This window comes from Capricornis sumatraensis, chromosome 16 (genome assembly GCF_032405125.1).
Source record: "Capricornis sumatraensis isolate serow.1 chromosome 16, serow.2, whole genome shotgun sequence".
In the NCBI taxonomy this organism is placed as follows: domain Eukaryota; kingdom Metazoa; phylum Chordata; class Mammalia; order Artiodactyla; family Bovidae; genus Capricornis; species Capricornis sumatraensis.
Genome location: NC_091084.1, coordinates 17,527,755 through 17,554,042, shown reverse-complemented (window position 1 = coordinate 17,554,042; position 26,288 = coordinate 17,527,755). Strand labels below are relative to the sequence as shown.

At 42.4% G+C, this 26,288-nt stretch overlaps 1 protein-coding gene across 1 annotated transcript in view; it reads left to right on the top strand.

Moving 5' to 3' along the window:
• AMOTL1 (angiomotin like 1) overlaps positions 1-26,288 on the top strand; it is a 119,163-nt gene that overhangs the window by 61,231 nt on the left and 31,644 nt on the right. The window contains exons 5-6 of the mRNA XM_068988728.1: positions 2,324-2,468; positions 3,651-3,740. Coding sequence (XP_068844829.1) covers positions 2,324-2,468; positions 3,651-3,740 — 235 coding nt within the window. The remainder of the gene's footprint in view (positions 1-2,323; positions 2,469-3,650; positions 3,741-26,288) is intronic.

Genomic DNA, 26,288 nt, shown 5'->3' with positions numbered 1-26,288 from the left:
ACTCCCCTTTAGTTTCTGGCTTCCTGGCTGCTGAGGCGGCCCTGTGTTGGTCTCTCTCCCGGGTCCTCCTGTCCCACCTTCTCCTGCAGTGTCAGCCCTCCGTCCTCGGCCCTAGGAGCATCTGGTGACCTCCCTAAGCAGTCTCCACTTCGTGGCCTCATCTGTCCTCTACACACAGCGGCACAGCTTTGCCCTCCCGACTTTCAGACCTGTCTCTCCCCGGCTAGCTGGAAATCTTTGCCATGTTGTTCTGCAGGCACTTCAGGTCTGGTATCTCCAAACACAGCCTGGTTTTCTTTCTTTGGTAAACGTGTTTGCCTTATCGTCATTTATCTTGGCTGACTCTCGTTACTCTGTCTTCTAAGCTGTGGCTGTGTTTGGTTTCTTTCTCCCTTGCCCGTCCAGACCTGTCACGGAGGCTTACTGAATCTTCTCTACAGTGCCTTTGGGATCTGTCTTTTTGGTTGTCTGGGTTCACTCTTTGTCATGTGTCACTGAACTGTTTACAGTAGCTGTAACCTGGACTCCTTTCTCCTGCCTTCTGTCTCGGCAGCCTCGTCCTTTAGTCTGAACTGTGTAAAACCTCAGGTGAGATTTATGCTGCCCTGCCCTCCCCAAGCTCTCCCATCCCCATCATTCTCTTTAAAGCCCTGCCTTTGGGCTGCCTTGATCCTGCCTCTCGCCCCTTGCTGCCATCCTCAGATGACCTGCCCTGTTAGACACACACACACTCATTCGTGGCTCTGTCTTGGCTCACGCCCTCCCTGTCTTCAGCCTTGAATGCCAAAGCCCTTTAGCCTTTTCTTTTCTGCTTGGCAAGTTCCTGTTCATCCCTCAGGACTCATTTTAAATGGCGTTTTCTCTGAAATCTTATTTTAAAGAAACTTCTTCTTACCCCTGCTAAGGGGTCTGTAGACTACCATAGCATTAACACCACACCTTTTGTCCGACTGCACTGGAGAGGAGGCATGTGTGCCTACACACAGGCCAGCAAGGCTGCGAGACCCGCAAGAGCAGACACTGTCTTATTTCTGTTCCCCTGGCACCCAGACACGCAGTGAGTGTGTGGTAGGTGTCTGTTAGGGTAGGTATTGGTTTAGCAATAGTTATAGGAGTCTAAGCAGAGACTTTCTGATCTGGGCATTTGGAGGCAATCAGGGTACCTGGCTTATGGTGACATAGCTCTCCTCTGAAGAGACCAAAACGCGGTGTAGGTCTCTGTGCCCAGGGAGGGGTGCTGGAGTTCTCAACCCCGCCACTTTGCCTCTGATTCCAACTTTTAGTAGCCAAGTTTGCAGGCACTCTTTACTTTTTCTGGGCTTCCCTTGTGGCTCAGCTGGTAAAGAATCTGCCTGCAGTGTGGGAGACCTGGGTTCAATCCCTGGGTTGGGAAGATCCTCGGGAGAAGGGAAAGGCTACCCACTCTAGTATTCTGGCCAGTGTTGTGGCCTGGAGAATCCCATGGACTGTAGAGTGTCCAGAGTCGGACACGACAGAGCAACTTTCACTTTTCTTTTCCTCCTGCATGTATGTTGCACAGCAATAAAATGGGATTTATTAATATCTACTTTAAAGCATGCTATTGTGTTAGACTCCTGTTATAACAGTTTCAGCTACTTGTTATAGATTTATACATGCCATAGATTAAAGAGTTTACCAGTGACAGCCCTGGATTCAGTGAAATACGAAAGAGAGAAGGTGGTTTTAATTCATGTCTTTTCAGTTCCCTCACATAAAGAGAAACAATCTGGCAGATTACACTTAGATACAAATCCATTAGTCCTTTCTATAGATAATTTCATAGACAAAGGGGTAACAAAACTGAGCAATGAAGCCTTTCTTCATGTGGATTTTATATTTCTTTGGGGATGAGGGTTTCAGGAGGAGCACTGTTCTTGGACTCAGGCAGTTTGGGTTCTAGCTGTGATCCTTTCATTTTCCTGTACTTTAACATTTTTCGTAAGTTAACTGGGAAAAATAATAGTTATAAATTAGCATACAAAATATAAGAGTATGAGTTATGTTTAAATTCACCCCTTCCTAATAGACATCTGATGGACATTGTACTGAGAGACATCTGATGTACCAGGTGACTTCAGATGGTCCCACTAGACTTTCAAGTCTGTTATTCACAGGATCCTAATGTGGTCCTGGGGGACACGGGGGAGCAAAGTTGACTACAGGATTTGCTAGCCAAACTTGAGGTGCAGAAAGGCTGTGTTGAAGATACAGCCTTCACACTGGGAACGTCCAAGAATCGGTATAACTAAGTCACGGGTGAGAATGTCAGAGGTTCCACTTCCGTGCTGTTTCTTTCTTTCAGTTTGAGAAAGAACTTCAGAGAATCTCGGAAGCCTACGAGAGCCTGGTCAAGTCTACCACCAAGCGAGAGTCGCTGGACAAAGCGATGAGGAACAAACTCGAAGGCGAGATTCGAAGGCTCCATGACTTCAACAGAGACCTCCGAGGTACATCACCCACATTTTCCCTGCCCTAAACACCCTTGCCCCATGTAGCTGATAGTCTAACTCCAGGTCTAAGTTGTGTTAGTTGTAAATCCCAAACCCTTGGGGAAGGGGCACCAAAGAGCAGACGTGTTCTTTTCACCTGATGGGTTGTCCAGTGCAGCATTGAGCGTGAGAAGTGACAACCTCTATGCATGAGTCCTTGAAAGGGAGGGAATATGTGTGCAGCTCCTTCTTGCTTCAGAAGTACTTAGCATGATTCTTGTTGTGAATGGGAATGTCTGAAAAGACCACTGTTGCATGCACAACCCTTATCATGTCAAGCTGAAGCATTTGATTGCATTCTTTGAAAGCCAACACTTAACACTTGGTCAGTATATAGTGTAGAAGACAGAGCTAGACACATGTCCCTCTTGGAGAAAAAACAAACCCACGGTTATGAGAAGAGTAAACATATATCAGTTTCCTGAAAGCTCGGGTCCCATGTTGCAGGATCTTGACAACCTCCCACACGCAGATTGATTTGACCCATGAACTTGTACTTCACTTTCAGTCAGCCAAGCCATTTTTTTCAGTTCTCTCATGTCAAAAGACTCAGTGTACTTGGACTCTGTAGCTGGAACCTACATTTTTTTTTTTTAATTACTGTAAACCCTTCAGTTTTGGGTATGCTGTATGCTCAATAAAACCTTGTTAGGTTGAATTATTTAATTGAATAAATGAAGACTGACGAAATGGCATGAGCAAACCTAGATCTCACTGAGTAGAGTCCTCATCCATTAGGTCATCTTAACTTGTTTTCTGGTATTTATTTATTTGTTATTTTTAATTTTTTTGTTTCCTAGCTACAGAGAACTGATAGTCAAGTTTAGATGAGGGCTGGGTTTGAGGCCAGGGGGACTCAAGCCCTTTGCGAGGACCTTGCTAGGCTTGCAGGTACCTGCTCGTCACTGCCTGCCACTGGTGCACCCCTTGGCAGTAGATAGCATAAAGACACAGCGTGGCCACTGAAGACTTTCCTTTCGATGTTTTGGAACATCTTGTTCCTCCCCAGGAGTTGTTCAGTTTGGGGCTCCTGCCTGCGCAGCTCTCCCTACCAGCTCTCAGCACCCAGGTCATTTGTCAGTCGCAGGATGACTTAGATCCACATGCGTGTCTTTGTAACCATCTCCTCTCTATGTCCAGATCGACTGGAGACAGCCAACAGACAGCTGTCCAGCAGGGAGTATGACGGACACGAAGACAGGGCGGCTGAGGGGCTTTACGCGTCCCAGAGTGAGTCTCCTTGCTTATCTTTCCCAACTGTGTGGTTTTAAAAGCTCAGGGCCTAAGGAGAGTAGCCTGTTCATTTTGAGTAAGATTTGTGCTGCTTGCTTTTCGTTTGTTAACTAGGGAAATAAGCTGTTGGGCCAAAGATGAGGCCCTCTTGGGCCTGCCCAAGACAAAGCCGAGGTTGTAATACTTCAGTAGTGTTTATTCTGACCTCCAGTTTCTGTTTCTCTACAATACCCTCCAAGGAATAGCACTCTTGTGGTATTCCCTGGCACGCACCACCTGAAGTAAGGCATAGTTCTCTATCTCCATGGAAAAGGAAGGAGGTCTGTGGTGGGATTCGCTCTTTGGTCATGCTGTGTGTACACGTAGGTTGAGCATTTCTGAACTGTCCGCCCCTGGCAGCATGAAGCAATAGAGATGTTCCCAGCATGGGTCTTCATTGGTGATGCTCAGTGGTGAACCCAGCGAGCCCATTTCAGCCAGAAATTGGCTTCCTCTGCCTCTAGATTTATTGGGAAATACTGTATTAATTTCATCAGAGGCAAATAATAGAAGCAAATGGGTTTTGAAAAACCATCAATTAAGGTTTGAATTTCTGCAAATTCATTGTCTAAATCAGAAACAAAAAATCCAGCTGTTTTTTTTGGGAAACTGTATAGAAAATTGAATTCATTTCTCTGTCATAACTCTCAGCAGCATTGTGAGTTAAGTGCTCACAGCTAAAGACAGTTCTAACAGCAAAAAGTCTTGTTCAAACACTAGCCATCCACTGTATAGTGATAGTATATTCTGGTGCACGGACCCCTCAATACAGGTCTACATTTTCAAAGCTGAGAAATGCTTGGTTACATTTTCTGATTTACAGTACTGTCCATTGGGGTTAATGTTTCTTCTTTGTTTTTTCCCAAATTAACTCACAATTGCACTCCAGTTTTTCCCAGATTTTCTCATGATCAGACTCCAGCTTGAGTCTCAGCTTCAGTTTTAAAACTCTGTCTGGCAGATAGACACTCATACAGTCTTGAGCTTTTGCATCGGATTCCTTTGCATTAGGTGAATTGGCCTGTGCTCCAGACTTGTATACAAAGCTATATATATATAAGCATCTTGAGTTATTCACTTTCCTAACAAAAGTTATTTCTACTTATAGATGCAGTGGATTTACTGTTTCATCTGAACATTCATTTGATAAATGAGTCATCTGTACTATTAGCACTTAGGATTTTGACACCCTAATTTTTAAAAATTAATTTATATTTTAATTGGAGGATAATTTCTTTACAGCACTGTGATGGTTTTTGCCATACATCAGCATAAATTGGCTCAGGTATACATATGTCCTCCCCATCCTGAACCTCCCACCCACCTGCCTCCTCACCCTGTTCCTCTGGGTTTGACACCTTAATTTTGGATGATCATATTGCTAGGCAGAGTAAGTATCCTTGTGGCCGTTATGTCAGCAGTGTCACTCTGCTGATACTCTGCCTTCTTGTCAGGAGATATATTTTGTCATGTAGTTCAGGTCAAAATGGAAAAGTCAATGAGTTTCATCAGATGAGCATTTGCTGTAGCCTCCCAGCTCAGGCTATGCTGATGGACTACTAGGTTTTGGTGTTGTGTGAGTTCAGAAATGTTCCGACAACTTTAACCTTCTGGCTCAAAGCTAAAGCATCAATAGTGCAGGCAAAGAGGCCCTTCCAGCTTTACAAGGAATGAGTTGTTCCGTGCAAATATGTTCTGCTGTTCCAAAGGTATAAACAAGAGAGTCCAGGGGCATTTTTCAACTGCTGAAGAGTGCCTCAGTGTTGATGTGTGATGTAATTACATCTCGGCAGGGCCTTTGAAGCAGGGTTGCTAACACTGATAACTAACCAATGTTTCATTACCTAGTCTTTGCAGGACACTTTGTGCCTGCATGCCTGCCAGCTTTATAATTATTTGCATTAGCTTTTCCTCTCCTGGAGTGGCCAAGAGGTGGACTTGAGATGTTATTTCAAATTTACAAATAGTTTTTGTGAGTTGGAAGAATTCCTTGTATGAAGAAAATTAGCATGTTTCCTGCCATATATAGTGCAGGTATTTTTTCCCCAGTTGTTTTTGTATCTTTGAATATAGTGTCCTTTATCTTATCGATTTTTCAAGTGACTATATTTGTGCCTTCTAGGTTTTAGGTCATGCTGAGAAATGCTTTTTCTACTCCAAAATTATTAACGTATTCACCTGTGTTTTCTTCATGCATGTTTATGATTTCATTGTTTGTAAGGCTTATGTTTTAGAAGCTAGTTAAGGAGGCACAAAAGAAGGGGAATTCATGAAGAACTAATCTGGAGGCAAGGAGACTGGTTAACAGAGAATTTAGTGTCTGGGCAAGAGAGGTGGAGGTCCTGAACTAAGAAGTAGTAGTGGAGGGTAGGAGACAAATCAACAGTTGACAGATTAGAGGACTTGGTGACCAATCGAATAATGACAGAGAGTGAAATGAGGGTGACTAGAACCACTGGGGGTATGGTCATCCTTTACCAATAAAAAGCAGAAAGAGGAGGAGGAGACGTGGGGATTCAGGAACAAGTGAAGGTTTGAGCATGCTGAGTCATCTGCTGCAGCCCACAGCTAAGTGAGCCGCTGTAATGACAGACGTGCAGACCTACCCTGGAGGCTGGTGGTGGGAGGGGCTCTCTGTCAGGCTTTCCTTTTAGCACGGGGGCACAGAATGGCAGGCACAAATCACTATATCTTCAGTTATTAATGTGTTCCATTATCTGTATAGTCTTTTAGAAAGTCTATTATAAGAATACTTTTCAGTGCCTAAGAATCATAATCATAAACACTGAATGTACACTCAAGAGGAGCCATGTTTTCCAGGTGAGCCTTTTGAGAGTCTAATGCTTGGCTAAGAGAAAGGTAAGACTGACTGCATAGCAAATAGTAGTGATGTCTCTGGATCCTACCTACCAGGAGCTAAGGCTAAGTTGGGAAGGCCCTGACAACCACCTTGGCCAATGGAAAAGTTAGAGGGAAAGGGGAAAATAGAGAATAACATGTTTGATGTTTTTGGTCCATGTTCCAGCGGAAGCTCAAGAGTCCAGGTCCCAACACACCCAAGGCATTCTTGCAATATGAGCGGTTGGGAGGATTTCTGTAAAGTCTCAACCAGTGGAAGGGGATGTCCTTCCTGGCCTGATTTCCAAGTTTCTCTGCTGCCCAGAGTAGTTTTCCTTTAAAGACAAAACTCTTCTCTTCGTTGGTCTGCCTGGGTCGTTACACGTAGCTCTACAAGTCGAAATAAGCATTCAACAGAGCGATAATTATGCTCCTCTCGGACATGAGATTGTCTGAATTAAAAATCTATCTGAATGAAGTGATTAGGAGCTTTAAAACTCAGGTCAGTTCAGTTCAGTTCAGTCGCTCAGTCGTGTCCGACTCTTGGTGACCCCATGAATTGCAGCACACCAGGCCTCCCTGTCCATCACCAACTCCTGGAGTTCACTCAAACTCACGTCCATTGAGTCAGTGATGCCGTCCAGCCATCTCATCTTCTGTCATCCCCTTTTCCTCCTGCCCTCAATCCCTTCCAGCATCAGAGTCTTTTGCAATGAGTCAACTCTTCGCATGAGGTGGCCAAAGTACTGGAGTTTCGATCATTCCTTCCAAAGAACACCCAGGGCTGATCTCCTTTAGAATGGACTGGTTGGATCTCCTTGCAGTCCAAGGGACTCTCAAGAGTCAGGGGAGTGTTCTTCTCTATCAAAGAATTCAAAAATTTGTATGTGTGTTTTCTGATTCCGTGTGTGTGCTCAGTTGTACAGTCATGTCCAGCTCTTTGCAAGCCCATGGTCTGTAGCAGTTTCCCAGGCAAGAATCCTAGAGTGGTTGGTCATTTCCTTCTTCAGGGGATCTTCCTGATCCAGGGATCGAACCTGAGTCTCCTGCATTGGCAGGCAGATTCTTTACAGTGGAGCCACCTGGGAAGCCTTCTCTGGTTTTACTTCTTGTTTTTCCAAATATATTTACAGCCAAATTACTCCTTAAAAACAGGGCATCTAGCCAATTTCTTTTTTGATCTGGCTGAGTGAAACTGGGTACTTCAGCTTTTTTAACTTACTGAGATTCCTGGTTTCCCCATTTACTCATCTGTCTCACACATACACACATACACACACACACACACACACACACACACGGAGCAAAGTGAAACTGGGTACTTCAGCTTTTTGTTTATTTATTTATTTATTTATTATTTTTTTATTAAATTTTAAAATCTTTAATTCTTACATGTGTTCCCAAACATGAAACCCCCTCCCACCTCCCTCCCCATAACATCTCTGTGGGTCATCCCCATGCACCAGCCCCAAGCATGCTGTATCCTGCGTCAGACATAGACTGGCGATTCAATTCTTACATGATAGTATACATGATAGAATGCCATTCTCCCAAATCATCCCGCCCTCTCCCTCTCTCTCTGAGTCCAGAAGTCCGTTATACACAGCTGTGTCTTTTTTCCTGTCTTGCATACAGGGTCGTCATTGCCATCTTTCTAAATTCCATATATATGTGTTAGTATACTGTATTGGTGTTTTTCTTTCTGGCTTACTTCACTCTGTATAATCGGCTCCAGTTTCATCCATCTCATCAGAACTGATTCAAATGAATTCTTTTTAACGGCTGAGTAATACTCCATTGTGTACATGTACCAAAGCTTTCTTATCCATTCATCTGCTGATGGACATCTAGGTTGTTTCCATGTCCTGGCTATTATAAACAGTGCTGCGATGAACATTGGGGTACATGTGTCTCTTTCAATTCTGGTTTCCTCGGTGTGTATACCCAGCAGTGGGATTGCTGGGTCATAAGGTAGTTCTATTTGCAATTTTTTAAGGAATCTCCACACTGTTCTCCATAGTGGCTGTACTAGTTTGCATTCCCACCAACAGTGTAGGAGGGTTCCCTTTTCTCCACACCCTCTCCAGCATTTATTGCTTGCAGATTTTTGGATCGCAGCCATTCTGACTGGTGTGAAGTGGTACCTCATTGTGGTTTTGATTTGCATTTCTCTGATAATGAGTGATGTTGAGCATCTTTTCATGTGTTTGTTAGCCATCCGTATGTCTTCTTTGGAGAAATGTCTATTTAGTTCTTTGGCCCATTTTTTGATTGGGTCGTTTATTTTTCTGGAATTGAGCTGCATAAGTTGCTTGTATATTTTTGAGATTAGTTGTTTGTCAGTTGCTTCATTTGCTATTATTTTCTCCCATTCAGAATGCTGTCTTTTCACCTTGCGTATATTTTCCTTTGTTGTGCAGAAGCTTTTAATTTTAATTAGATCCCATTTGTTTATTTTTGCTTTTATTTCCAGAATTCTGGGAGGTGGGTCATAGAGGATCCTGCTGTGATTTATGTCTGAGAGTGTTTTGCCTATATTCTCCTCTAGGAGTTTTATAGTTTCTGGTCTTACATTTAGATCTTTAATCCATTTTGAGTTTATTTTTGTGTGCGGTGTTAGAAAGTGATCTAGTTTCATTCTTTTACAAGTGGTTGACCAGTTTTCCCAGCACCACTTGTTAAAGAGATTGTCTTTACTCCATTGTATATTCTTGCCTCCTTTGTCAAAGATAAGGTGTCCATATGTGTGTGGATTTATCTCTGGGCTTTCTATTTTGTTCCATTGATCTATATGTCTGTCTTTGTGCCAGTACCATACTGTTTTGATGACTGTGGCTTTGTAGTAGAGCCTGAAGTCAGGCAAGTTGATTCCTCCAGTTCCATTCTTCTTTCTCAAGATTGCTTTGGCAATTCGAGGTTTTTTGTATTTCCATACAAATCTTGAAATTATTTGTTCTAGTTCTGTGAAAAATATGGCTGGTAGCTTGATAGGGATTGCGTTGAATTTGTAAATTGCTTTGGGTAGTATACTCATTTTCACTATATTGATTCTTCCAATCCATGAACATGGTATATTTCTCCATCTATTAGTGTCCTCTTTGATTTCTTTCATCAGTGTTTTATAGTTTTCTATATATAGGTCTTTAGTTTCTTTGGGTAGATATATTCCTAAGTATTTTATTCTTTTTGTTGCAATGGTGAATGGAATTGTTTCCTTAATTTCTTTTCCTACTTTCTCATTATTAGTGTATAGGAATGCAAGGGATTTCTGTGTGTTGATTTTATATCCTGCAACTTTACTATATTCATTGATGAGCTCTAGTAATTTTCTGGTGGAGTCTTTAGGGTTTTCCATGTAGAGGATCATGTCATCTGCAAACAGTGAGAGTTTTACTTCTTCTTTTCCAATTTGGATTCCTTTTATTTCTTTTTCTGCTCTGATTGCTGTGGCCAAAACTTCCAGAACTATGTTGAATAGTAGCGGTGAAAGTGGACACCCTTGTCTTGTTCCTGACTTTAGGGGAAATGCTTTCAATTTTTCACCATTAAGGATAATGTTTGCTGTGGGTTTGTCATATATAGCTTTTATTATGTTGAGGTATGTTCCTTCTATTCCTGCTTTCTGGAGAGTTTTTATCATAAATGGATGTTGAATTTTGTCAAAGGCCTTCTCTGCATCTATTGAGATAATCATATGGTTTTTATTTTTCAATTTGTTAATGTGGTGAATTACATTGATTGATTTGCGGATATTGAAGAATCCTTGCATCCCTGGGATAAAGCCCACTTGGTCATGGTGTATGATCTTTTTAATATGTTGTTGGATTCTGATTGCTAGAATTTTGTTGAGGATTTTTGCATCTATGTTCATCAGTGATATTGGCCTGTAGTTTTCTTTTTTTGTGACATCTTTGTCAGGTTTTGGTATTAGGGTGATGGTGGCCTCATAGAATGAGTTTGGAAGTTTACCTTCCTCTGCAATTTTCTGGAAGAGTTTGAGTAGGATAGGTGTTAGCTCTTCTCGAAATTTTTGGTAGAATTCAGCTGTGAAGCCGTCTGGACCTGGGCTTTTGTTTGCTGGAAGATTTCTGATTACAGTTTCAATTTCCGTGCTGGTGATGGGTCTGTTAAGATTTTCTATTTCTTCCTGGTTCAGTTTTGGAAAATTGTACTTTTCTAAGAATTTGTCCATTTCTTCCACATTGTCCATTTTATTGGCATACAACTGCTGATAGTAGTCTCTTATGATCTTTTGTATTTCTGTGTTGTCTGTTGTGATCTCTCCATTTTCATTTCTAATTTTATTGATTTGATTTTTCTCTCTTTGCTTCTTGATGAGTCTGGCTAGTGGTTTGTCAATTTTATTTATCCTTTCAAAGAACCAGCTTTTGGCCTTGTTGATTTTTGCTATGGTCTCTTTTGTTTCTTTAGCATTTATTTCTGCCCTAATTTTTAAGATTTCTTTCCTTCTACTAACTCTGGGTTTTTTAACTTACTGAGATTCCTGGTTTCCCCATTTACTCATCTGTCTCACACATACACACACACACACACACACACACGGAGCAAAGAGACCACTGTCCACCAAATGAAGTTCCCCAGGAATGTCTGTCGTCATTCTCAGCTCTGTCTTGTCAATAAGTGAAATGTTTTATCTGTTTCTTTCTGAAAATTAGTAACTCTGCAGAATTTCTATCACTAGTCTGTCTGGAGTGGGTTGCCATTTCCTCCTCCAGGGGATCTTCCTGACCCAGGGATTGAACCTGCATTTCCTGTGTCTCTTACATTGCAGGCTTATTCTTTACTGCTTGAGCCATCGGGGAAGCCCATACTAGTAGGTCAGAAAGCCAAAAATAAAATATTAGATATGGTGAAACTAGAATGGCAGAGATCTTATGTCCTTGAGTGGAGGGGCAGCTGATGAGCTCTGGCAGCTTGTATTATTCCAGGATAAAACCCATGTGTGTTACAGGATGGCTAGAAACTTCGCTCCCCATCCACTCCTTGGGATTCTTTAGGCCTCATGGGTTCAGCATATTTGGTTATACTGAAGTCTGTGTACATTAAATTCTGTCTGTTAAATGTCCCTCTCTAAGAAAAAAAATATTTTGGGGGACATTCATTTATTTGTTTAAATTAATAAGTTATGGGTATAAATAAGAGTAATTCATAGGATTTGATTTCCTTTATAATCCCCATGGGTTTAAAAATGAACCCCCCAGAAAAAATGTGGGACCACTGTTTTACAAATAACAATAATTTGCCGTTTTCAATTTATCTTACAATCATCATCTTATCTTTAAGTCTTACTTTAGATACTTTGATTTTCTGTCTTTTTTAGAACATAAAAGAGACAAAAATAATTTCCTACAAGAAAATCCTTCTTTTTGTATTTGCTCTAATGGCTTATGTGAAACCCAGAGCAGAAATTACAATGACATAAATATTAATTCTGTTGACCCACATAGAGCCTATTAAGGAGCTTATTCTGAATCCTCATTGTGTTTCATTACATTCTGTTGTGGGTTTCTATTAGGCTTCATTAGGAAGGAGAGGCTAGATGTTGTCACACGTGGATGCATCTGGGTTCCCTCCTCCTCTGTGGGCCCGATGGTGCTTGCAGCTGCCACCTGGGCACGAAGCCCGTACTGCGGCGCTTATTTTGCCTACGTTCTCTGTGGGCACCATTTCTTAATGTGAATCTCCTCCACTAGATGAAAGAATTACAGGCATTCTTTGTCAACATCCAGCCCCAGCCTTCATTAAAACCCCTTGGATCTTTATGTACCTGGAGCTCAATAAATGTTTATTGAGGAAATGAGTAAAAGTGGGAAATCCTTGTAAGAACAGGCTTGAAATTTTCATCATGGCACATCAGTATCAAAATGTTCTTTTTAGCTCCCACCCATGTTAGGAGCTACCTCTGGTTCTGCTCAATTATTTCAAGATATTAGGTGAAATTGTTAATGAGACTAGAATAGAAGCAACTTAAAAATGCTTGATTTTTTTTTTTTTTTTTTTTTGCCTTTCACCTTCCCCCTTCCCCTCCTTTCTTGCTTTTTCAAGTACGAAGATATCCAGGTAAAGGGACTCTTCCTTCTACTTCCAGGAACGGTAGTATTTTTCATGAAAATGACTACTATGTACTAAAATGTAGTTGGTTCCCTGATTCCTTTTTTACTCTGCTGTGGTTGTGTTGAAGTTGAGAGCTGACTGTGGCATATAAAAATTTTGGGGGCAGCCGGCCATATTCTTGCATAGACCAGTCCATAGACCATGCCAGACACCACAGATCAGCTCCTGGGCACAGAGGAAGGGAATGTCCACGAAAGCCTGCTAAGGTACATTTCTTAAACTGAGAAAATTTTCTTGCCCTAAATTAACCTTTAGATGGCCTCTGCATTTAGTTGTTGCTCAGTCATGTCCTACTCTTTGTGATCCCATGGACTGTAGCACACCAGGCTTCCCTGTCCTTCACTATCTCCCAGAGTTTGCTCAGATTCATGTCCATTGTGTCAGTGATGCTATCTAACCATCTCATCCTCTGTCATCCCCTTCTCCTTCTGCCCTCAATCTTTCCCAGCATCAGAGTCTTTTCCAGTGAATCAGCTCTTTGCATCAGGTAGCCAAAGTATCAGAGCTTCCGCATCAGTCCTTCCAATGAATATTCAGGGTTGATTTCCTTTAGGATTGACTGGTGTGATCTCCTTGCTTTACTAGGACTAAAAATTAAGTCCTAAAAAGCAAAGGCTTTATAGGCACAAGCTCAAGCAACCTAATTTTGGATCAGTCACCACATCTTCCAGTTCTTGGGTTCTCACTCACATGCTCAGTGACCTGAAGTAAGATGCTTAATCTCCCTGTACCTACATTTCATCTAAAGAAATAGAGAATAAAATCTTCCCAATTCAGCCAGCAGAGCTCTGTGGGCTCATCAGTGATAGGAAATGCAAAGAAGACTTTATGCATTTATTCTGCAGACTTGGCATTTATGGATTTGTTAGGCTTTACATTTATTCTGCAATGCTTCTTTCTGTTCTTTTGCATCCTTCCTCCACCTTCTCTGGAAGAACCTGCCAGTTTTCAGGGTGGGGAAATGGGCCGTGTTCCCAAGGAATGCCTGTGTGGCCTGCCGAGCCTTGCTAGGTTTTGAAAGCAGAGTGTGTGACTGCTTACACCACTTGATCAACCTCGACAGGCAGCACTGAGAAACTTCAAACCTTCATGACAACCAGCAGTGCATCCAGCCTGCAGGGTGTCTGTTTACATTCCATCAAATCTTCTCCCCAAGTGTGAAAATTAATGTTATTCAATTTAAGCTGATTTTCTGTGCCTGAAGAACCAGAGCTGATGACAGAACTGTCTCTCGGTCACATGTTGATGTCCAGTCTCTAACGAGCAAACGTGGCTTATGATTTTCACGTCATTGGTTTTTAAATTATTTGCTTACTATTCCTGTCTGAGGGTTGAAAAATCAAGTGTCTTAAACTTCATTATGATCTTTGTTCCTTGCACTCATAGCTAGATGGATGGATGGAAAAAGCACAGACTGAAACCCATTTGCATTCCATGTGGCATCAGGGACCCTTCACTTTTGCTGACAGTTCAGAGCCAGGAAATTCACGTTCAGGTCTCAGCTCAAATTAAATGGCAGTTACTCAGAGAAGGCTGCCTGAGATAAGTTCCAGTCTTCCTTTTATATTTCCCTCCAGTCCCCCGTTCCCTTTATAAACACTCATCATACTGTAAATAAGGAACCATTTGGATGACCATTTTCTCCCTTCCCTTTCTAAACTGTCCACACCATGAGGGCATGGACCCTGTCATTCCCACCACTGTAGTCTCAGTTACTATGTTTCCAGAAGCTGGCACAGTGCCTGGTGCTTGGAAGCATTTAATAAGCACTTGCTGGATGTTGAATGAAATGATGACCATTATCATTTTGTCCAAAACAGTTACTCAGTTCAGTTCAGTCGCTCAGTCATGTCCAACTCTTTGCGACCCCACGAATCGCAGCATGCCAGGCCTCCCTGTCCATCACCAACTCCCGGAGTTCACTCAGATTCACGTCCATCGAGTCCGTGATGCCATCCAGCCATCTCATCCTCTGTCGTCCCCTTCTCCTCCTGCCCCCAATCCCTCCCAGCATCAGAGTCTTTTCCAATGAGTCAACTCTTCGTGTGAGGTGGCCAAAGTACTGGAGCTTCAGCTTTAGCATCATTCCTTCCAAAGAAATCCCAGGGCTGTTAGCTACCTACTATGAATGAGCTGTGTTCTAGACCATGGATCAGGAAACTCTTCCCATAAAGGGACAAAATGTAAATAAGTCTAGACTTGCGGGCTACAGCTATTCAACTCCGTCCCTGTGGTCTGAAAGTCACCGTAGATGAGCCATGGACAGATGCTGTGGCTGTGGGCTGGATTCAGCCTGCAGGCCATAGTGTATGGACTTCTGTTTTAGGCGCTGGTTATGGAGAAGTGACTTAGCATGCGTGCCTAAGGAGAAGGAAGGGAAAGAAAAAGCCCCAACAAAAAAGGAGGATGGAAAATAAAGAACTTCAGAAACATTTATTAGATCTCATTTTGTTAATTGTCTGAATTTATAAATCAGGATTTAATTATTTTCTTTTCCTGGTAGGGTTTTAGTCATCTCTTACTTCATTCCTATTTAGGTGAGCATGGTTATTTCACATGACATAAACTGAGACACGTATGAATGCAGTTACAAGCCTTTGTTAGCCCAGTGGGAATCCATAATTAGGTAATGGTGGAAACAGGGCTGGGCAGGATAGTCCTGTGGTTAGCCACCGGTGATAGCCTCCTGGGTGCCGAGGTCTTAGGGGTCCCTCCCCCAGCAGGGCCATTAATCTTCCCATAAGCATCCTGCTGTGAGGTGAAGTCTGCAGTTCTTGGGTTGAGGAGTATCTGAATGGCCGTACCAGCAGCGCGTGTATCCTCTGAACTGGAGCTCGTTAAAAGCCATCTGATGGCCATTATGAGTGACAGTGATTTCAGAGACTGTTGATTTGATGGTTCAAAGTTTACCTTTAGGTGGAGTTGCAGGCATGCTCCCTCGTAATCTAGCCTTCAGGTCCTTGTTCAGATCATGCAAAAACGGTGAGGTGGCCACCACGGATTGAGCACTTCCTGTTCACCAAGCACCGTGCTGACCTCTGTTGGTGCGCAGTCCCAGTTCATCCTGCAAGCAGCCCTGTGAGGTGGGTATTACAGGTCTTTAACGGATGAGGGAACTAGGGCACAAGAAGGTTAAGGAACTTGTCCATGGTCATACAGGCAGGTGGAGTAGACAGGCTTTGAACCCAGGGCATCCTGATTCTCGAGAGCCGCTTCCTGTGTACCGGGCATTGGAGACAGGTAGCAGAGTTGGATTCCCAGTGATTTTAGGGCTCACTTAGTGTGGCCACCATGCTTCATTAAAGAAGAAACTGTGACCAAAGATGACTAAACGATTTGTCCAAGGCTCCCTCAGTACTTAATGCAAGACCATGATAAGAATAGGGACCTCCTTTTTCTTTTTTTTTTTTCCAGCCTCCAAAGGTCATCTCTGTTAGCTCTGGGAGTAATAAGAGATTTCACATTTTTTACCCAGAGAAGAATCCAGCTTAGTAAGCAAACATAAATAATTCTTGTACTAGAATTTTTGCTGCAAATTATTTAGCCCAGTACTGTAACTTAATGATAGTGTATTCAAGTCATCTCAAATGAGTTCTAGCTACTGGAATGAACATTTTTTGTTTCTTAACCTTTTACATCTGTCTTTGAACCTGAGCCAATTATAATAAAAAGCCTTGCTGGATAATTCAGTATATCTCCTCAGATACTAAAACAAGAAAATTGTTGAGACCAGCCTAGAATCTTAAAAGTTTTCTCAAATATCTATGAAATTAAACTCTTTGTTCTCTGGATGATAAAAATTAAAAAAAAAAAATTACAATAAGTAACCCTGGGGTGTGGTTTCTTACAATTAGTTTTTGAAATTATTTTTGGTTCATGAATTGGAAAGAGAATATGCGGTTGTATCTTAATGGAATCCAAGAACTTTGAGGGGACAAAGTGTTTCTTTTAAGTTCAGAAAATTTGGTCTTGGACCATTAAAAATAAGCTTGCATCTGCTTCTAATTTGCTTCTTGCCGACAAAGACTGTGGTTTGGTAGAAAGAAGAAGAAAAGGATCTGCTCAAAGCAAGTTACAAAATTGACAATGGAAGAGCTCACAGAAGCTAAACGAAGGGAGAATCTGTAACTGCAGGTGACTCATTTCTTTCTCCTTGATCAGGAGATTAAACCACTTCTGTTCCCACATATAACAGTTTACCCAGCATCTACTTCTTTCACCCAGGTTTTGGTGTTAAGCCATATCTGCCGTTCAGAGGTTCCGTTTAGAAAGCATAGTTTTATTATACATATTATAATAATGCCTTGAAGTGAAAGTGAAGTATTAGTCTCTCAGTTGTGTCCAACTCTTTGCAACGCCGTGGCTGTCACCTGCCAGGCTCCTCTGTCCATGGGATTCTCCAGGAAAGAATACTGGAGTGGGTGGCCATGCCCTCCTTCAGGGGATCTTCCCGACCCAGAGATCAAACCCAGGTCTCCAACATTGCAGGTAGGTTCTTTACCATTTGAGTCACCAGGGAGGCCCTTAGTTAAACCAAATATAGGTTTATAACACATACCTATATTTTCATACAGTAAAGTTTACACATTTTAAGTGTACAGTGCAATAAGCCGTGACAGCTGTCACAGTCCAGCCCCAGTGCAGGTCGAGCATGTGCAGCTCTGACCTCTGCAGTGAAAGGCCTCCCCACACCATCTGTCTTCCTGCCTCATGTTTTACTCCCCTCAGGTCGTTGGTTTCTGCATTATGTCCAGGCTTTGTGGTTGTTTTCTGCAGGGGCAGCAAAATTGTCTGGTAGGTTCTGACTGTCATACTTGGAAACAGACATGTCTGTTCTTTATCTTTTTGTGTGAAGAGAGAAGGCAAAAAAGGACTTCTGTGGAGATTATCGAAAGCATAAGCCATCAGGTTTCATTGACAGTCAGTTCATGCATAGGTGTATAGTCAAAATCAAATGCCCTATGTGTCCTGGCATTTTTAATGCATTGCATAATTTATTATGCTGTCTGCAGTGACACAGAAGTAGCAGTACATTTTTACTTCATGTTAAAAATATAAAGTGGAAGGTCAAATAGCACATGAGGAGGCTGAGCCGGGTGAATGAATGTATGAATATAGAAGGCTTTGCTGAGTAAGTTTGCAGGTTGGGTATATATTTAGGCAGGTTAAAAAATACCTATGAATTATACTTGAAAGTATAAGTATAGTTTCTAAAATAAAAATGCAATACTAAAAATGATTAGATTAGAAAAAGTTATATTGAGAGAGCTTTTACTGCTATTCAAATATTTTACCAAATCCATGCCTGAGATATTTTACATTGGGTGCTATAAAAAGCACTTTGGGGTATTAAACTCACTTTCTAGATACTAAAGAGCAACAGATAAATAGAGTATGATAAGACCAAAATCTGTTGTTTTCCTCAACTAGATCAATAGATTTTGTGGTTTGAGTTCGTTACTTTCCAGGGAAAAGCATCCGAAAAGGATTATTTTTGAATTTCATTTTAAAGATTAAGTTAGAATTTGATCATGTCTTAATAGATTAATACTCATTTGGTGAGGTGTTGCCTAAACTTTTTATATTTCTTCCCATAGGAAACATTTCTACTATCTTAGATCCCTAAAATCCTACAAAGATAGAAGGATTTAGACAAAGTATAAAGTAAGTCCAGGAGGTGGAAGGATTAACTCAGACGTTGGCCACTGTCCCTGGAGTACAAGTAGAAAACTGTCAAGACTCGTGAAAGAACTACTTTCCCCTCCAAGTGTATGTGTGCAGGTTCTCCCGTGCAGGAGAGGTCTCCTTTATTGCAAGAATCAGTGTGTAGCCTTCAGTGTGGGCCTGGAAAACAGGTTTGTATGTTAGAGTAATTTAGCTGCCATGCTGCTGCTTAGTGGCTAAGTCATGTCCACCTCTTTGTGACCCCATGGGCTGTAGTCCACCAGGCGCCTCTACCCATGGGATTTCCCAGGCAAGAATACTCAAGTGGGTTGCCATTTCTTTGTCCATTTGTAAAAGGTAAAGTTTCTATTTTCTTTTTAACTTTGGGCAATGAAGACTGAATGAATCCTTCACGCTTAAGGCTTTACCTCCCATATTGATTGATGGATTCATTTCTCCAAGTGTCTTGCCTACATTTTAACAGCAGCCATATCCACAAATCTGTGTTCCCCTTGTAATGTCTGAACTATTGGCTGTCAACCTCAGAGGTCTTATTTAAAGAGAGTTTATCCGGGGACTTCTCTGGTGGTCCAGGGGTTAATATTCCATGTTCCCAAGGCAGGGGGGTGCAAGTTTGATCCCTGGTCAAGGATCTAAGATCCCCCATGCTGAGTGGTGCGGCCAAAATAAAGAAGAAAAGAACGCTTATTTGGAAGCCCAGATAAAACGCACGAAGCCGGAACAGGTTTCTGGTTAAGACAGGGGCGCATTTGTCAGGAGCCCCTTCCTACCTGGCCCAGCATCCCTTTTCTCCCCTCCCCCTCCTCCCCACAGGACTCTGCAGAGCAGAGTTTGGTCCTTAATCTTTCTTACTACAGAATTCGTTTTGAAACAGTTCACTCTCAGCCATTTAAAACAAATCTTGGCTAGAGCGTTCTGTGTTTGTTCACAGACCTATTTAGCCGCCGACTCACAACCCGGGTCTCCCTGTTGCCGTGAACCGTGGCAGCACGCACGCGCATACGAGGATGGCAGGGAGCCCAACAGCCTGAAATAATGAGCTTCCTTACCTGAGAAACTTTTATCAGCTCAGTTTACAAAGACAGCAAAAAGCCAAACCAGGAGGATATGGGGTCAGCTTTGTGTTCTGTCACTTTTGCATTTCTGAATGAATGAGTGTGGCTTAAAGGTGGATCATCTCTCAGGTTGTTTTGCATCAGATAAACCTCGTGAACAGATCGCTCTTACATGCTGTAAACAGTGTTCTGTTTGGATTATGTTTTCTGGATGTGTCAGTGTGGCTTTCAAACGAGTGAGGGAGTGAGGGCAGATGGAAGAAGGAGCTTCGGAGGGCATTAAGAGAATATCTTTGAGGCAGAATGAACCTAAATAGCTTGGCTTATAGTGAAGTACTTGGAGTACCTTCCTCGTGTCTTTCCACTCTCATAACCCCAAGTAGAGGGGACTTGCAAGTGGATCTGACTCTCCAGTTATTCCATGAGTCATAGCCAACCCTTGGAATAGGCTCCTCTGCCACGTCTGCTCAGAATTACAAGATACGGTACCAGGATATGGCCAAAGAATCCTGAGGACGAAGAAACAGGAGGGGACATTTTAAGAAGGGATAGTAAGGCAAATAATTATTCAGATGTCTTTCCAGAAGAAGGACTCCATTTTATCAGCATGGTGGAGCAGTGTCCAGTTACCAGAATTGGTGCCATGAGTCCCGGGCAGCCTGTCCTGAGGTTTGCTCCTGTCATATGGAGAGTAGGATGGGGGATGAGAAGGGCTTAGCCCTGCAAAACTGGGACCATAGTAGACATTTTTCCAAGTGGAGAGTTCTCTGAGCAGCCACTGTGACAGCTGTCTACTCCAGGTGAAGATGTACTTGCCTCTTTATGTAGATAGGTATCGAGTTAATTTATAACTTCGTATTAGTTTCAAGTATACAGCAAGATGATTCAACTTTATGTATATACATACATAAATATAGATGTGTGTATATATATGAGATATATATATATATATATATATCATCATCCTTTTTAGATTCTCTTTCATTTTAGGTTATTGTAAGATATTGAGTATATTCCTGTACAGTACAGTCCATCCTTGTTGGTTATCTATTTTATATACAGTAGTGTGTATGTGTTAATCCCAAACTCCTAATTTATTACTATCTCCCCCCAACACACAAGCACCATCCCCTTTGGTAACCATAAGTTTGTTTTTTATGTCTAGGACTCTATTTCTGTTTTATAAATAAGTTCTTTTGTTTTTTTTAGATTCCACATATAAATTACATTATGTGATATTTGGAAAGGGACCTCTCTTTTGCCTTCCAAGCATTCTAGTGAATTAGTCACCCCTTGGTCAGGCTGGTGGTAGCCAGACTCCTCTGTCCCTCTAGCTATATTGGGCTTAGGGGAAAACTTATTAAAAAACCTTTATATCAAGAAAGGCCTATAACAACCTAGAGAGGTGGGAAGGTGTGGGAGATGGGAGGGAGGTGTTAAAAGTGAGGGATATGTGTACCTATGGCTGATTCATGTTATGCAGAAACCAACACAATATTGTAAAGCAATTATCCTTCAATTAAAAATAAATAAATTTTAAAAAAGAAAGGCCTAAAAAATTAATTCCTGCTTGAGAAGGGCCAGTTTGTAGCTTTGCTCCCCTCATCAGCTCCAGCCATGAGTTGGAGCTCTGCATTAAAAACCAGCAGCACATTTATTAGAGAAATGCAAATCAAAACTACAATGAGGTATTTGCTCGCACTGATCAGAATGGCCATCATCCAAAAAATCTACAAGCAATAAATGCTGGAGAGGCTCTGGAGAAAAGGGAACCCTCTTGTACAGCTGTGGGAATGTAAATTGATGCAGTCACTATGGAGAATAATATGCAGATTCCTTAAAAAATTAAGGGAAAAAAAAACTGCCATATAACCCAGCAATCCCACTACTGAACATATACCCTGAGAAAACCATAGTTGACAAAGACACAGGTACCCCAGTGTTCATCACAGCACTGTTTACAATAGCTAGGACATGGAAACAACCTACATGTCCATCAGTGGATGAATGGATAAAGAATCTGTGGTACATATATACAATGGAATATTACTCAGCCTTTAAAAGGAATGAATTTGAGTCCATTCTAGTTGGGTGGATGAATCTAAAGCCTGTTATACAAAGTGAAGTAAGTCAGAAAGAGAAAAACAAATATCATATATTAATGCATATGTAAGGAATCTAGAAAAATTGTATTAACCTATTTACAAAGCAGGAATAGAAACACAGACATAGAGAATAGACTGATGGATCCAGCAGGGGATGGAGAGGGTGGGACAATTTGAGAGAGTAGCATTGAAACATATAATATACACTACCATATGTGAAATTTTATGAAAGTGAAAGAGGAGAGTGAAAAAGTTGGCTTAAAACTCAACATTCAGAAAACTAAGATCATGGCATCTGGTCCCATCACTTCATGGCAAATAGATGGGAAAACAATGGAAACAGTGACAGACTTTATTTTGGGGGGCTCCAAAATCACTGCAGATGGTGACTGCAGTCATGAAATTAAGAGACGCTTGCTCCTTGGAAGAAAAGCTATGACCAACCTAGACAGCATATTAAAAAGCAGAGACATTACTTTACCAACAAAGATCTGTCTAGTCAAGGCTATGGTTTTTCCAGTGGTCGTGTATGGATGTGAGAGTTGGACTGTGAAGAAAGCTGAACACCGAAGAATTGATGCTTTTGAACTGTGGTGTTGGAGAAGACTCTTGAGAGTCTCTTGGACTGCAAGGAGATCCAGCCAGTCAATCCTAAAGGAAATCAGTCTGGAATATTCATTGGAAGGACTGATGCTGAAGCTGAAACTCCAATACTTCGGCCACCTGATGCGAAGAACTGACTCATTGGAAAAGACCCTGACGCTGGGAAAGATTGAAGACGGGAGGAGAAGGGGACGACAGAGGATGAGATGGTTGGATGGCATCACCGACTCAATGGACGTGAGTTTGAGTAAGCTCCAGGAGTTGGTGATGGACAGGGAAGCCTGGTGTGCTGCGGTTCATGGGGTTGCAAAGACTTGGACACGACTAAACGACTGAACTGACTGACTAACTGGCCATATGTTAAATTGATAACTAGTGGGAAGCTGCTATATGACATAGGATCCCCAGCCTTGTGCTCTGTGACAACCTGGAGGGGTGGGTGAGGTGACAGGGAGGTTCAGGAGGGAGGGGACATATATGTATACATATGACTGATTCACATCATAGTATGTCAGAAACCAGCACAACATTGTAAAGTGATAATCCTCCAGTTAAAAATAACAACAACAAAAACCCAGCAGTGCAGGGCACGGTGCCCTGACACCCCCACTGCCAGACCCCACAGCCCAGGCTCCACCCTCAGTTACCCTAGTAACCACAGAGGTTACTAGGATGCATCACCCTGTGGTTCAGCCAGCAGTTAAGCTTGGTGCTCAAATAGTAATTGCAGGAACACTTGCAACAGACAGTCCACTGCAGACTTTGCCCAGAACTGGCAAAGGTGAAGGGTAAGACGGGAGGGGAGCTTCTTTGAATTCTGGACCCAGTTCTCATTTCCATCGACTTCTGCTCTTTTTCAAGCCAAGAGATGACCCTATGGGTAGAGGCACAAACGAAGCTACCGTTATACCTGTCGCAAGTGTCATAGCTCATGTTGCTTCAGATTTTCCAGTTGGCAAATGGAGTTATGCGAGGATTCATGAAATGAGGTTGTGTGGTAAAGCTAAAGGCACAGTTCCCGGGGCAGGAGAAGCACCAGTGTCGTGTGTCTCAGCTCTTGTTGTTTATTAAGTGTCTGTTAAGTGCCAAGCCCCATGGTAGGTATTTTATGTGCTAAGTCGCTTCTGTCATGGCCAACTCTGTGCAACCCTATGGACTGTAGCCCACCAGGCTCCTCTGTCCATGGGATTCTCCAGGTAAGAATACTGGAGTGGGTTGCCAGTCCCTTCTCCAGGGATCTTCCTGACCCAGGGAGTGAACCCATGGCTCTTATGTCTCCTGCACGGGCAGCTGGGTTCTTTACCACTAGTGCCACCTAGGTCGTCATTTTAATCCTCACTACATTCCTGCAAAATCAGTCTTCTTAGTTGCGTCGGAGGAGATGGAGTCTGCAAAGGGAAGTTACGGTTTAAAGTGAGCCAGCCTTCTGTGAAGGTGCCAGAATCGTACCAGGTCGGCCAGCTACAAAGCTCATGCCATCACTGTGGTTTCCAGAGTCAACAGTGTGCGAGCAGACATCCTCTGTGTAAATGGGACGGGAGCCATTAGGCTAAACAACGCCCCACTCCACACAGTCGAGGGTAATTCATATCCACTGAGTAAACAGACCATTCTGGGCGTGAGTTCCCTTGTGTCAACTTGCCTGTTCTAAGAATTCTCAGTATATACCTTGGAGCTCAACCAGAAGTTTAGTGTGAGGCTGGTCTTTCTCAAGATCCAGCCCAAGGGGCTTCACTAATAAACTGGAGGGACCTTCCTATGAGATGGTTTCATTTATAGGACTTACCCTTGGCATCTCCCAAGAGATGACTTTTTCAGATGGCTCTGACATACCTAGTCCCTGTGTCCCCAGAGGATTAAGGGGCACAGTGACCCCACCACGTAGGCTCACTGCCTTGACACCCCCTCTTCCTCCTACCCTGGGCCTGTGGCAGGGGTCCTTCCTGTGTTGTCATAGAAACTGCACCAGCATCTCTTAGAGCAGCTGGTCCCAGGGCCTTTGCCTGTGTCCCTGCCTCTCTTCCCACCCGACTAAGAGCAGGGTGCTCTGGCCTACTCACCTTGTAGCTCTAGTATTTATCACACTTTTTGGACAAGAAGAATAGCTTTAGCGTGTCATAGTTGATATTTGCTATATGCATATATGCATTTTGAAATAGGTACTGTTGGTGAGTAGGTGAGTAGGATACTTACCTTAAAGACAAGGAAACTGAGGCACAAAGATATTTATTCTGAGTCACAAAACTGTATAGGAAACTTGATACTAGATTCGTGCTTTTGTACATGGAGAAAAACATGATCCGAAAGGATATGTACACCTCAATGTTCATTGCAGCACTTTTTACCGGTAAACATACTGTTTACTCTTTACCTAAATGTCCATTGACAGGGGAATGGATAAAGAAGATGCGGTACCTGTTTATAATGGAATATTACTCAGCCATCGAAAAGAATGAAATAATGCCATTTGCAGCAACATGGATGGACCTAGAGAGTTTCATGCTGGGTGAAGCAAATCAGAGAAAAAAACATATGGTGTCTCTTATATGTGGAATGTAAAAAGAAATGATACAAATAAGCTTATTTACAAAACAGAAAGAGACTCACAGACTTAGAAAATGAACTTATGGTTGCCAGAGGGGAAGGGATAGCTAGAGACTTTGGGAAGGTCATGTATACACTGCTACATTTGAAATGGATAACCAACAAAAACCTATTGTATAGCACATGGAACTCTGTTCAATGTTATGTGGCAGCCTGGATGGGAGTGGGATTTGGGGGAGAATGGATTACATGTATATGTATGGCTGAGTCCCCTCACTCTTCACCTGAAACTACAACATTGCTGATTGGCTATACTCCAATACAACATAAAAAGTTTAAAGTGTTTTAAAAAAAAAATTGAAAGACAACTATGCTCCAGTAAAAGTTAATTAAAAGAAAAAAAGATTCATGTTTTTGTCCAGTACTCTGAATCCTCCACATAGCAAATACTTAATTAATATTTGCAAGAAGATACACGTGTAGTATCAATTGCTGTGTATTGAGATGATGATATGACCCGTGACATACTTACGACATGACTTGTGCCATGATGAGCTGGGTAGCGATGGTGCTTTCCCACACCTGTCATTCCGGGGGTCTTCACCCTTCATGCTTGTACAGCAGAGGCATATGGCACTTTGACTGTGAACGTACATTACAGAGGTGTGGTGAGGGTCCTGGCTCTCCCACTGACAAGCGTCACCTCTGTGGGCACGTTACTTATTCTCCACTGGAAAATGGGAATCCTAACAGTGCCTCCCTCATAGAGTAAGTTGAAAGGAGAGATCAAGAATGAAATAATGAAAGGGAATCATGTAAGTCACCATTCCTGGGACACTGTAGCCATTCACAAACACGAGCTGTTATGAACATTGTTTTTAAAATGGGAGCACTACTTCCTGTCAGTGGACAAGGAGTTCTGAGCCAGTGTGAATGACACTAACATTGCTTCAGCCTGAAGTTTAAGGTCATCAAACTCAGGGCAGAGATGTCTGAACCCAGGAATTCGAGCTAATGCAGTCTCCACCCAGTACCCACATCTTTGTCCTGATGCGCCAACTGTGAGATTCAGGGAGCCTGGGCAAAGAAGGGAGCCAGAGACCTTCCAGGTCGGTAGCAGCCATCTGATGGGTGCTGGCTTCGGAGGTGAAGTGGACCGCTGCATAGCAAAGGCTGTCAGGAGACCTCAAGGAGGCCAAATGCTAACTGCTAACAAGAGCTGCCGTTTATTGTACTGTTGGCAGTGAACTTGGCACCCAGGAGAGATTCGTTCATTCACTTATTCATTCAACGTTTACTGAGCCAGGCAATGGTCTAGGCTCACGGAGTCAATAATGACCTAAAGAGATAAAGATCTATCTATTTCCGTCCTTTTAGTCTTTATCTGCCTCATTTTTGTCAACAGACTCATCATAACAATTCCATGATGTAGCTTCTGTCTTTCCCATTTGATAGATGAAGGCTCTGAGATTCAAAGAGGTTATTCCTCGCCCAAGGCCTCAAAGCTGGAAAGTGGTGAACCTGGGATTTGAATCCAGTTC